General features: G+C 32.3%; 1 protein-coding gene across 1 annotated transcript; it reads right to left on the reverse strand.

Annotated features, from left to right (window-relative positions):
• Nucleotides 1–315: 315 nt before the first annotated feature.
• On the reverse strand, nucleotides 316–7,477 carry LOC122274201 (GRF1-interacting factor 1-like). Its single transcript, XM_043083208.1, has 4 exons — nucleotides 7,138–7,477; nucleotides 3,637–3,713; nucleotides 3,003–3,087; nucleotides 316–1,076 (listed from the first exon to the last, which is right to left on the reverse strand). The coding sequence occupies exons 1-4, from the start codon at nucleotides 7,207–7,209 to the stop codon at nucleotides 642–644; spliced, it is 669 nt and encodes a 222-aa protein (XP_042939142.1). The 5' UTR covers nucleotides 7,210–7,477; the 3' UTR covers nucleotides 316–641.
• Between the last annotated feature and the right edge of the window lie 6,144 nt (nucleotides 7,478–13,621).

Consider the following 13,621-nt stretch of genomic DNA (forward strand, 5'->3'; position numbering starts at 1 on the left):
CCGATTTACACCCCTAGGTGCCAATATATATATATATACACACACACACACACACACATATATATATATAAACCCTCTTCTCAAAGAAACTGGCTTTTTTTTGGGTGAAGGAGCAAGCTAATTGGCACTTGTTCCATACACACATCCAGATAAAATTACAGCCCAAATAAGATCGACCAATGGAAATATCAACTTACCACTTCCTTTAAAAAAAAAAAATAGAAAAAAAAAAAACTAGGGTAGAAAATATCTAATATCCGTACCTACCAGGAAAGTAGAGCAGAGAATATATCTAATATTCATACTTACTAGGAATTCATCTATGAAGTTTCATTTTACTAAAATAGCATATAATGATACCACAATAATGCATCCATAACTAAACAAAAGAGCACAATCAAAGTGACAAACGTCTAAATTCAAAATATGACCTACCAAATTTACACAATACACTACCATAGCATACACCATTCTCATCACTGAAAAACATCAAGGCAAAGGTTTGAAGGTAAATCCTCACTAATGCCACTTAAAATGACAAGGTACTAAAGTAATTTTCTTCATTTATCCTAAATTCATATTCCTCACCTATCTCCTCTGTTTAGATGCTGACCATCGTCTGAATCCATCATTCTTGCCCCTCAATTCCCATCATCAGCAGCTTTTAAGTAAAGAGTATCACCTCCATCAACATCGCGGCTCGCAGAGCTACCCCCTCGTCCTTCGGCAGACCCAGCATTCCCAATATCTTGCTTACCTCCACCAGCAATCCCCCTACTACCACCCTGCAAGCCTTCTCCACTGGATCCACGGCCAAAATCAGGAAACCCTCCAAGCCCAAGCGCCCCATTACCTCCGGCATGATTAGCATCATTTTGCAGCATGTGAAGTCCTGCACTTCCACTAGAGCTCATACCAAGCTGGCTGTGCAAGGCTTGCTGCTGTTGCAGCGCTGAAAATGGCTGTTGGCCGTACATGGAGGAGCGTGCTGCCATGAGCGACTGTGGTGTCATCTGTTGAGCCTGTTGATGGTGCATGTACTGTGCTCCTGGCTGCATAATTCCACCGGAAGAAAACTGTAGGACATTGACATGCATGTATTAAATATAGTTTATGAATCACTCCATGCTTTTTGAGCCACAAATATGCAGTTCAATACAAAAAAAATAAATAGCACCGAAGGGACTATTCAATCCACAAGAATTCCTATATAAATTCAGTAATGAGAATCCCAACTCCACTTGATTACCTGAAATATTTCAGTAAGAGGTATTAAGAACCTACTTCAGTTGCCTAGCCAACTGGCTGTCCCTTCTTTTCAAGGAAAATGGTCTGAGAACCATTTGGCTCAAGCAAAATTTGAACACACTTTAAATGTCACAATCTATCAAGATTTTTTAGCACTGCATTCATACATGGACTCGAAAGACTTTCAAATGTGATAAATTAATCTTGCCATTTTTAACCCTGCTGCATCTTAGTGAACATTGCCTTGTAGCCTGAGGAAATTTCATGAGGGATGACTGGTGCTCCATTCTCCATAGTCCCATAAAAAATAATATAAAAATACATGTCTTAACAATCTATAAAATATACTTCAAACATTGTTCTATGGAACAACTTTACATCCACATCCTGACATGACCCAAGTGTGTTTCTAGTGAAACTCTGTTTCTTGCTCCTCTTGAACCTGTTGTTCAATTGAAACTAGGATACTTCAAATGCCAACAACAATTTTGTAAAATATACATCATTTTATTTCATAAACTCAAACTATTCAACTTTGTCTCAAAACTTAACCATACGTAATGTGCATTCAATTATAACCTCTTAAGTTCCAATTCTAGGTATTCAAGTCCATTTACCTTCCTAGGTTTATGAGATCAATTTGTGGTGCATGACAGTATCTTCTTGAATGGGTGCAATGTCTTTTTTATTTATTTATCAGTACATAACAATTTTATTAAGGAGAAATAGGCATAACCCAGGTACACGGGGCATATACAAGAGTAATAACACCTAGGCATGATTGGCTAGGGATACAAGGAATTCATGATTATTCAGACTATTGAAGTCTAAACAATCAACAAATGGAGTAAAGTGTTAAAATAGAAAACTCTAAGTTCGTCCATTGACTGCTTGCGATCTTCAAAACTACTATCGTTCCTCTCCCTCCAAAGACACCACCATAGGCGAATGGGTACCATCTTCCATATGGCTTGAATATGCGAGTTACCAGGCAAGCCTCTTCAAATTGCTAGGAAATCAATTACCCTTCTCGACATCACCCAAGCTATCCCTATTCTATCAAAGAATTCATTCCATAAGTTCATGGCCACCTCAAATGCGTGCAACGTCTAAATGTCAAATGACAAGACTCACTACATTTAGACATTTTTTTTGTAAGACACTACATTTGGACTTAGACAACTTTGCATGTGTGTTTTTGCCTATGAATCTTGTCAGCAGAAGTATGGAGTCAACATGTACCATGTAGGAAATGGAGAAATAAGACACAATTTAACAAATTATATCTTACAGATTAAGCATTCATCTCTCTTTTTTTCTTTTATAAGTCAAGAATTCATCTATCTCTAGTAAAAGTATTTAATATTTTATTATATCTAGTTATTTTTCATTTTAGGTAAATTTGAATTTGTTTGAATTTTATAATCATTAGTTACAGACATTGGTAAATATCATAAGTTAGCCAGACTTTTCAAAAAATGTATATATACTTTCCCTTAAACTGCATCGGTTTACTTGGTGTGTGCCCCCCAAAAAATACCATACTTGTGGTGAAATAGCTATAGAAGCAAATCTAGCATGTTTGGTAAGAGAACTGACAGATATAAGCATTATTTCTTTCAAATGAAAGATATAAGCCCGGGTCAACTTTCAAGTTTGAAAAGGAAAACAAAAGAAAGAGGAATGCTCAAATAAGTAGCATGTATGGTAAGAGAACAGAGTACACAAGTTAGATATAGAAATTATAATTGTACCTGACCGTGCATGTTAGGGGGTTGGGGTTGAGAATCTGCAATTGCAGCCAGGTACATAAGGTTTCGCTGCAGCCTTGCTTGGTTCCTGCAAAATAGATAAAGAACTTATCAATCCTCCCATCAGTTCAAAAATATATAGGTTCAGCGCATTGGATGCGAATACTAAAGCAAGGATGAACATGAACAACTTTCTAGCAGGCCCAAATCACGCCTAATTATAGACAGAAGAGACTCTTGATGCGACAGTTTTACATCCACTGGACTTTTTAAAGGATTATTTTTAATTCATTCATTATTTTAAGATCACAAACATCTAATCAGAAGAGGAATTAGATGTCAGATTACTTTACCAAGACTAGGGTATTTTCTAATTAAGTGAGTAATATTTTTCATTAAGTTATGATGATGCAGGAGTGATATAAACTTCTCCAGCTTTGGACTTCATTGCATAGAAGCACAAACTTTTTTTTTTTTGATAAGTACATAGAAGCACAAACTTACTGAAGAGGGAAATCACGAGAGACATTAATCGGAGGACAAAATTCTTGGTTATTAGGTGGGTTAGTTACATGCTAAGAAAACAAAGCAATGCCATGATCCATTAAATTGGAAAGTCAAAATTACAACTGCTTACTCTGCACACTCGCTAATTTTTCCTGAATTCTGGCTCTCGACAATCTTCAGAATAAGAGATTTGTTCTCATCCAGATACTGCATTCATAAACAATGAAGTAAGGAACCGTTAACCAATACAATGCTAGAATTAACCATCAGTATATAGCAAATAGCCAACAATAAAAGTGAACTCATCACTTTTACTTCTGCTGGGGAAATTAATTGTGCATACATACTTTAAAAAGATGACCTAAAAAAAGTATGCAAATTTAGAAAGACCATTTTTGCAGCCAATGCTCTGTCTATTTCTTCTTCATAGGGACCACCCATTACAGAATTTGTTATTGGAAAGCATAAAGTGGTTGAAAATCCATAATTGAATGAGTTTACTTTCCATTTGTGCTCTTCAGAGCTCATGTACTGCCATTATAAATTATAATATCTATGTAAATCATAACCATTTTCCCAATATCACTTACCACCCTAAAATTACCGTATGAAGAGTATTCTATCTTTCATTGCTCAGGTGTTGTTTAAGAATTTGCTTTGATCAGCAGTCCAAACTTCCACATTGTAAACTTTCAAACTGACCAAGTTACAATACACAACTAATTAATCATCATAGCAGTTTCCCAATCTAATTGCTTGATGGAGCTGCTGATCTCTTATATTGGAGCTCTATTAAGCAAACTAAAATCAAACAATCAAGGTATACCTACTTTATCCCTGCACAATTAAAACTTACTAAACTTCCATTGAAAACAATTACAGAGGCCAAAGAGATGGAAAAAGAAACATCTAAGTTCTTCCAAAGAACGTTTCCAGTGTTCAGAACTCGCTGTTCCTTGCAAGTCAAACACACCTCACGAGACATAGAGGAGTCATTTTCCACACTGCAACAATTTGGGGATTGCCTTGAAGACCTCTCCAACAAGCAAGAAGATCCATCACCCTCCTTGGCATCGCCCATTCAATTTGAATCTCGTTAAAAACCTCATCCCATAAAACCCTTGCCATCTCACAATGAAATAATAGATGTTCCACAACTTCACCACATTTTTTAACAAATATAGCACCAATCCATAACAACAAGCCTGCACTTTCTCAGATTGTCCACAGTCAGAAACTTCTTGTGGGAAAGCTGTCCAACCAAGGAAAGCAACCTTGGAAGGCATCTTACTCCCCCAAATGCACTTCCAAGGAAAATGATGATGGATTTGACCTAACAGAACCTCATACAAAGATCGGTTTGTGAACTTGTTGTTCCGACTGTGAACCCAAAAATACTTATCCATCTCACCACTACCAATGCTCGCAGCATCCAACAACCTGAAAAGTTCGGAAATAGTGCCCACTTTGCAATCCTGGGCATATCAATGAAAACAAACATTCCATGGTAGGGAACCATTAGAACTGTCCATAAAATCTGCCACCAACGCATTCTGATTATAAACTATCCGGAAAAGGGTATTTCCAAATGAAAACCCAAAATAACCCATATGACACAGAACCATATAGACATCCAGTTTATCTAATATGCCTTTGAGAATCCTTACCTCTTTTTTCTTTTTAAAGTATTTTTAGATCCTTATCACAAGCAAGGAGAGACAAATTCAAAAAAACCCTCTGCAAAAGGATGTCACTGGTCGAAAAGATCATTTCAGAAATAATATTTTAAATCTTCCTGACTTCCAGATTGATATCAATATCCCTTCTTAAGAAGCTCAGCCAACTTCCTTTAGGATTTCTATCCAAGGACCTACACCATAGGGATAATGAAACTTGGAAGTTTCTATCCACAATTTGGTTACGAAAGAGCTGGTTGCTGCCACTCTCCTTGTGCGGATCCTATTTCAATGGGCACTTTTCTTTTATTGGCACTAGGTGTCCAGAAACAAAGTCCCGACCAATCCCGGGTGTGTACAAGCTCTCAGCAAGAAGTTTCTTGCAAATGCACCCTCGGGTAATTTAAGAGGAAATTCCTCAAGTCCAAGGGCCTCTAAAAATTTTTTGCACCTGAGAGGGTTCGAACCTAGACCTGGGGGGAGCATGCCACCAAGAACAAGGACCTTACCAATTGAGCAAACCCGGTGGAACTTGATGAGTCAATCCACCTAGGCGTCTTGCTTTAATTGTCAGGAATCACTCCACGTATGGCTTAGCAAGCAACAACTACATGATTTTCACACCTAAAAGTCCCTATTGACCAAATCAATTAGAAGTGACTGAAAAATGCTTATTACCTAAGATAGAAGGGACATTAAGGAGATCAGTAGACTTGGTATAAGACAAGTGCATAAAATCCAGTAGGATCAAATGCAAGTTAAGGGAGATATGCCAAAAGATCCATTTTAAGCAAGATTTTACTAATTATTTAAAACAGATCATTGTTTCCGCTGCAGATTTCACCCATAATCAGCCAGCTAGATTAATTAGTTTCCCCGAACAGGCATTAGTGAATTGGGTCAGGCCATCTTTCTCCTGAGCACACCCATTATTGGTTCTCCTAATTTTTATCTCGTGTTAGTAATTTTGAATACACTGAGGGATGTCAAAACGCTATTTAGCTATGAACATTATCCAAGCTAATAAATGAACGGGTTCATAATGCTTAACTAGGTCAAATCTTTATATTAGGCACTACATATTTAACACGATTGACTAACCGAATCATATGTGAATGAAAGATATTGAATATGTGAGAATAACATTTTGAAGTGATTTGTATAGTGCCAAGGATCCTTTAAAGGTACAAAAATAGAAGAGAAGATCCTCGAAAATTTGAAAAAAAGAAAAAGAAAAAGTGGACCACAGGCAGAAAAGACACCGTATCATTCACAGACATTCTAACTATAACTATTAAACTACGCTAAAAGCAAAAGGAGGAAGCATGAGATACTGAGATCACGGTAAGATATCGATATTAAATCCTACATAGAATGTACTCAATACAATTATTAAAAGGGCCCCGCAAAATAAAATTTATAGATCCGACTCTTTCTAAGGCAAAATGGACAATAAGACAATGTAATATCAAAGGCTACTACTATCTGTCTCAATACTAGATTGCAAAGTTTTTTTTAATAATATAAGAAAGAGAGAGGTTATGAAAGAAGCACCAAACCTGAACCCAGTCACAAACCAAAAAAGAAAAGCGTTAGTAAACCAGAAGACCCATTTACATATAAGCCTTGGACTTCCAATAATAATAACTGGAATGCCATAAGGAGCAAGCAAAAGACCAAGTATCCTCAAGTGGTACCAAAAGAAACCAGCTCATGCAGAGGATGAGGGACCATAAATGCAACAATACAACGAGTATATTAAAAGGAAAAAATGAAAAAACTCCATCAAAGAATTAAACTGAACAAAACCCAAACAGCACAAAAGCCCAAGAAGCTTTTGGGATAAACCCAAATGAAAAGATTCGACATAACAAGATAACAAATAAACTGCATAAGCCAAATGGGAAGGGAAGAGAAAGGGTCGAGAGGCAGAGCTGGGAGGGAGGAGAAAGAACCTGTTGAATGTGATCAGTGGTGACGTTGCTCGGGTGATAAGCTGCCGTCATGGGCATCAGGTGCTGCTGCATTTTTCACACTCTCTGTCTCTCTCTCTCTCTAAGCAGAACCACAAAGCCGATACAACAATCACTCCCTGCAAGAGAGGATAGATGCCTTCGCTTTCTTTTCCTTATATTTTTGTATTTTAATCTTTTACGTCTGGATTTCTAGTTCCTACCCTCTTCTCCTACGATGGCACCACCCACGAAGAGACAGACGAGAGAGAGAGAGACAGGGAGAGTACACACTTTGCAGTAACAGTCGACAGAGGCACCGAGCTACTTCCAGTAAAATATCATGTGAAACGGGTACAGCTCTATACTCACCTGTCCTAAAATATTCCATAAAGGAAAATGCTAGTGTTTCCAAATGGTTTGTACAGCTGGAAGTTACCAATATGATTTTTTTTATTATTATTAATTTTTACTTAATAACTAAATAAATATTTTTTTAATAATATTATAAATTTTGTATTTTTTTAAAATATTTAAATATATTAAAAAATACATATAAAAAAATAAAAAATAAAAAAAATCCCAAAACTACTAGCGGGGGGAGTCCCAGCTGGAGCTCCCAGTTTGAGAGTACCACCGCTCTTCCAAAAATGAAATAAGTAATATTTAAAATAATTATATAAAAATTGTGTAATTATTGTGTCAATATTATTTTTAAGAGAAATTATTCATCATTTTTTTTAATTATACTCTCATTATTTTATAATGTGACATTTTTAAAAAGTAACATTGTGCAGCTTGCAACTCTAATAATATTTATTATATAATCTTAAAATATATAAATTCTATGTATTTATTTAAAAAATAATTTATCAATAAAAAATAATTTTTATATAATTCTTATATTTATATATATTATTTAAAAGAAATTAACTAGTGATTGAATATCAATATCGTATTTGATGGGTCAACAAATAAATTTTTAAAAAAAGACATGAGTTGTTTTTATAATTAAAATTATTTTTAATTAAGAAAGTTGGATTTTCACAATTTTCGTTCTAAACATTTGAATCAAGTTATTGCAGTAAAAAATAGTTCTTATATGAATTTAGAGATGAAATGATTTTAAATAAAATTTAAAAATTGAATAAAATATTATTTTTTAATATTATTATAATTTTAAAATTTGAAAAATATTCAATTAAAATTTTAAAAAGTTGAATTATTTATTATATTTTTGTGTAAATATTTAGAAAAATTATGATAATGAGATGAAATTAAATTCTCTCCAAATCCAATAGAGCTCTTAGGGCTCGTTTGGCTGTTAGACTGAGTTAAGATTCAGTTCAATCTAATTTTAAAATAAGTCTAATATATAAATACATAATTTTTAAATTATGAAACTCATCTCAACTCAAAACATCTTTATATATGTGACCCATATTTTTTTTCACTCAACGTCTCTTTATACGTGAGACCTATAATTTTTTTTAGTTTCTCATAAATATTTTTAAACCCATCTTAATATATCAAACACATCTAAATTTAACTTAGATGAATCTCATATAATTTATTCTATCATATCAATTTATAACTATTCATAAAGAATTGAACTCAACTCAACTTCCGAACCAACCTAAGTATGCAAATAGAATAATATTAATTGAAATTCATATAATTAATTGATAATAGTAAATATCATATATTAATTATAAATAAATATGTTGAAAATAATTATATAAGATCTAATCCCTGAAATGGCACGTGATTATAAGATTTCTAAAAACTTAAATACCTCGATTTATTTTAAATTTTAAACATGTTTTAAATCATTTTATATCCACCACCGGTGACACTTTATGGTAAATATATTCAAGAATTTTTATTTTTTCTCGAGAAATTTTCTCACCCGTCCATCATCACGTGACTGCTCTGTTGTCTGAGAGATGGACACAGACATCGAGAGATGGTGACATGATTTTAAAAGAGATTCCCAGCGTCTGATGTTTGCTCGACGCACGCGCTCTTCCCGATATCTGAAAAGGAAAGTAAATTACTCTGGTCATCAAAGATTACCTCAAAGGGAAATGCCTTCAGCCCGCTGGTATATGTAGTTGAGGGATCCTGTTAGTTGTTTATTATTATTATTATTTTATTTAATAATTAAGTAAATATTTTTTTAATAATATTATATATATTTTTTTAAAATACCTATAAAACTTTTAAAAATAAAAAACATATCATATAAGTAGTGATAACTACCACTTATTATTAGGCAACGTTTGGTTATTAGGTTAAGTTCAATTCAATCCAACTTATCTCATTTAATTATTATAATTTTTTCAACTTTTTCAATCATTCAATACAAGATGTAATAAATAATTCAACTTTTTCAAATCTTGAAATAATAATAATATTAAAAAATAATATTCTAATAATATTTTATTTAACTTTAAACTTTCAATTTATTTTAACTCAACTCAACTTATCATCTAAACCGATTAATGCTCCTCTTATGTCAAATAATCTTATATAAATTCATATAATTTAATGTCTAAAATATAAAATTATTTTTATTATAAAATTGGTTTAATATATTACATAAATTTATAATATTATTTTATATAATTCTTTTATAAATATAGTAAAAATAATAATATATCTTCAACTATTTTATAATTAGCTTACAATATTTTAAATCAATCAATGTAATTATAACCCTTCATTTAAAGATAATCTCGATTTTATTTAACTACTCTTCATTTTAAATAGAGTAATAAACTAGTTATATAGGTGAGGTTTTGATACAAAAAACTTTTTAACTCATTTAATTTCAAATTATTTATTTATCTAATTATTATAAATTTTCAAATTTCTACATAAAGTACAATAAATAATTCAACTTTTTTAAATTTTAAAATAATAATAATATTAAAAAATAATATTAAATAATATTTTATTTAATTTTTAATTCAACTAATTTCATCTCAACTTACTATCAAACACTTTCATTGTCATTTTTCACATAACAGTACTTATCTGAAAAATGCACCTCTCATGTGTGGGCCCTCACTTTATTGACTCAAGTACGGTTTGAAAAATAAGATAAGATGAGATAATTTTACATTAAAGTTGAAAGTTGAATAAAATATTATTAAAATATTATTTTTAATATTATTATTGTTTAGAGATTTGAAAAAGTAGAATTGTTTATTATATTTTGTGTAAAAATTTAAAAAAATTGTAATGTTAAGATGAGATGAAACACTTTCACTATCCAAATAGGGCCTCAAACACATACGTTGGTTGTATTAAGTAAAATAATTAAAAGTTTTTTTAATAATTAAGAAGAAAATTTATATTTATCATTTTTTTAATTTTAATATCTTTCATGTGGCATTAAATAATTTGTTAATAAATAAAATATAATAAATAATCTATAGTCAAAGGTAATGAAAGGATGATAATAAAAAGAATGGTAAGTAGCATTACTAAATGTTAATTATTAGAAGTGTAATCGATCTGGTCCGATTGGCCTATGAGATTATTTTTTGACGGATCAAAAATTTTGGTCCATCTTTTTTTTGGACCTAGACCAGACCGATACCCTTGTAGATCAAATCAGACCATTATCTATTAGTCCAAGCCAGTGCAAAATAGACCAAACATACAAAAAGTCCAAAAATATTTTCTAATTTATATTTTTAGTCCAACTATACATAAAAGTCCAAAATTTTTCAATTTTAAATATCAACTATTTAACTTTGGTTGCACATCTTCTAAAATTGTTTGCCTCGAAACTGACCAATATCCTTATCGATTTGATCCAAACCAACTGAAACCATTCGGTCCAATCAAATTTTTCAGTCCGGGCCAACAAACATACCGCCCTATTATTCCATCGGTTGAGGGATTATTGCTTTCTATGAATATCTCCTTCGTAGTTACTGCATATAACATGATCGAAGGGCGCACATTTTGGGAGCAAGACGTGCATGGATTTCATGTGCTAATAAAAAAATATATATATGAAAAACTCATAATGGAATATTGTGTGACCAACAATATTGATTGGAGAATGACAATTTTTATTTTTTGATAACTAAAATGTTGATGTGTAAAAAATTGCACAAGAGACTAGAAGGGGAGAAATAGTCATTCCTGGCCTACTATGGCAATTCAAACTTCGATCAGTGTGATCTGGAGTCCCCGACAGTGATCTAGTGCGGCTATATGATGTCAATATGTACATCTATGGCAGTAAAAGGAAAATAAATATAGAGAAAATAAAGAAAGATAAACACATAGATTTACGTGATTCAATATATTGCATATGTCCACAGGGCATTTGGGGAGGGGAATTCACTATAATATACTTGTTTTACAGTCTCTCGTGACTTCTTATTTCTCACTGTACAATGAAGATATTGATTATATTTACTAGAGAAGATGTTCTCACTAGAGCTCCCCCCTTCGAGAGGTTGAAGAAGAAGCCGAAGTCGAATAAGAAGCCCTTTTATTGTCTAGCCAATTGCTTTTTATCTAATCCCTTTCTGCATGCCGTTTGCAGTAATGAAGCATGGTCATCTTTGTGTATCTAACCTATTTCTTTCCTTTCAGCTTTTTCCCTTCCTTTCCCGTCCTTTTCTCCTGACACTTTATGTAACAGCCCGCTAGAAATTCAATTGTGAAATTTCTGTTAACTTTAAGAATCTCGTGAAAACCCCATAAGTTTTCACGAATCCATTAATCATATAGGTTTTTGTCTAATTACATAGTTAGTGTTATTGTTTACTATGGTATCAGAAGTGTGTTTTTGATTATTGGAGATAGTTAGAAGTGTCAAAATGTATTATGGTTTGTGCCATTAGACTCGGAGGGTTATTTAAAGTCTTATGGCGCAATAACATTTTTTCATATTTTCGGTCAAAACGTATGTTTAAAACTGTAGATATTATTGGATAAAAAGAAATATCTTGAGGTAATTTTCATGAATATTATTGGGTAAAAATATTTTGAGTTGATTTTTATAGATATTATTAGATAAAATATTATGAGATAATCTTTTATAGATATTTTGGGTAGGAGAAAACTACACTCAACTCTCAACTCCAGCCTCATCTCTTCCATATCTCATCCATAATTATCTCCAGCCACCTCTCCCCACGAAATTATCTAATTACACATTCCAATAAAAGATTATCAAACACTCTCTCTCGGACAGCTTTTAGGAGGTCTTTTGCACGCCCATTTCGAAGCTGTTGTAAGTATTTTATCATAAAGTCTCCTTCATATAAGTTGTTCCTTTTTGAGTCTAGTTTACATGGATATCTTATTTGCCCCATTTGAAAATCATTTGGTCAGTCAAATATTGTATAAACTATAGAAAGGTCATTCTGGGAGATAAACTGGAGAATATGTTATAGTTTGGAGTTTTTGACCAAACTAATGGATAGATATTGGTCCGAAATTTTTATGGAGTATTGTTAACATGTATATGTGACTATTGGTTGAGGATTTTTGCATGATTAAAGGTTTTGATGAAAGATTTACTTAGATTTAGAAACTTAGAAACTGGAAGAAGAAAAACAGTTTCTGTTTTGAGAAAGTTTAACTCTTTGGTGGTCTAAACCTATTCTAATGACTTTAATAATTTTATTGGAGGATCCTAAGTATCTTATATACATGTTATATTATTATTTTGAAGATATTTGATGTTAGTTTCAAAGATATGAAATTTTATGCAAAGAGATATTCAAACAAGCCAAAGTGTGGATATTCTTGGCTAAATTTATGTTTTGGTTAATTTCTAACCATGTGATCTTGAATTAGAAGCTTATATATGTTTTAGGACATCTTTTTAAACCATGTGATGGTTTGGTTTGAAGATCATATATTTATAAGTCATAGATCAAGATATTTATCAAAACTAGTTGAGGAAAAAGTTTCTGTTTTTGGATTAAGTGTAAAACCAAAAACTCCAAATGTTATTTTGTGATTTTGGTGACTTTGGTTTGATGATTTAAAGCATGGTTGATGTTAGGATGATATTATGAATATGTTAGAAGTAAGATTTGATTTTTTGAAACTCTTGGAGATGTTTTGATTTAATGTCAAAACTTGTGATTCAAGTGCTTGGATCTTTTTACAAAAAAGTTTGGTGTTGATTATTAGCTTTTTCTAAATGGATGTTTTAAGTATGGTTTTGAACTTAGGATTGGAAGATGTTTGTTGCAAAATTTTGGTTTAAGCATGAGTTTTGAAGTTGGAAGGAATTGCAACAAAAATAAAGGGAAATGGCCTATGGATGTTTCAACCATAGTGTGTTCTTCATAGTTGTGTTTTGTTTTAAATTTTTCTGAGTTGATATTTAAGTTTAGGATAAAATTTACATGAGGAATGTAAATTTTGGAAACTTTTGGAGTTAGTATGCAAAATCCTTAAGTTATGGGTAAAACGGTCATTTTCCCACATGTAGAGAGTAAAA

This window comes from Carya illinoinensis, chromosome 8 (genome assembly GCF_018687715.1).
Source record: "Carya illinoinensis cultivar Pawnee chromosome 8, C.illinoinensisPawnee_v1, whole genome shotgun sequence".
Taxonomy (NCBI): domain Eukaryota; kingdom Viridiplantae; phylum Streptophyta; class Magnoliopsida; order Fagales; family Juglandaceae; genus Carya; species Carya illinoinensis.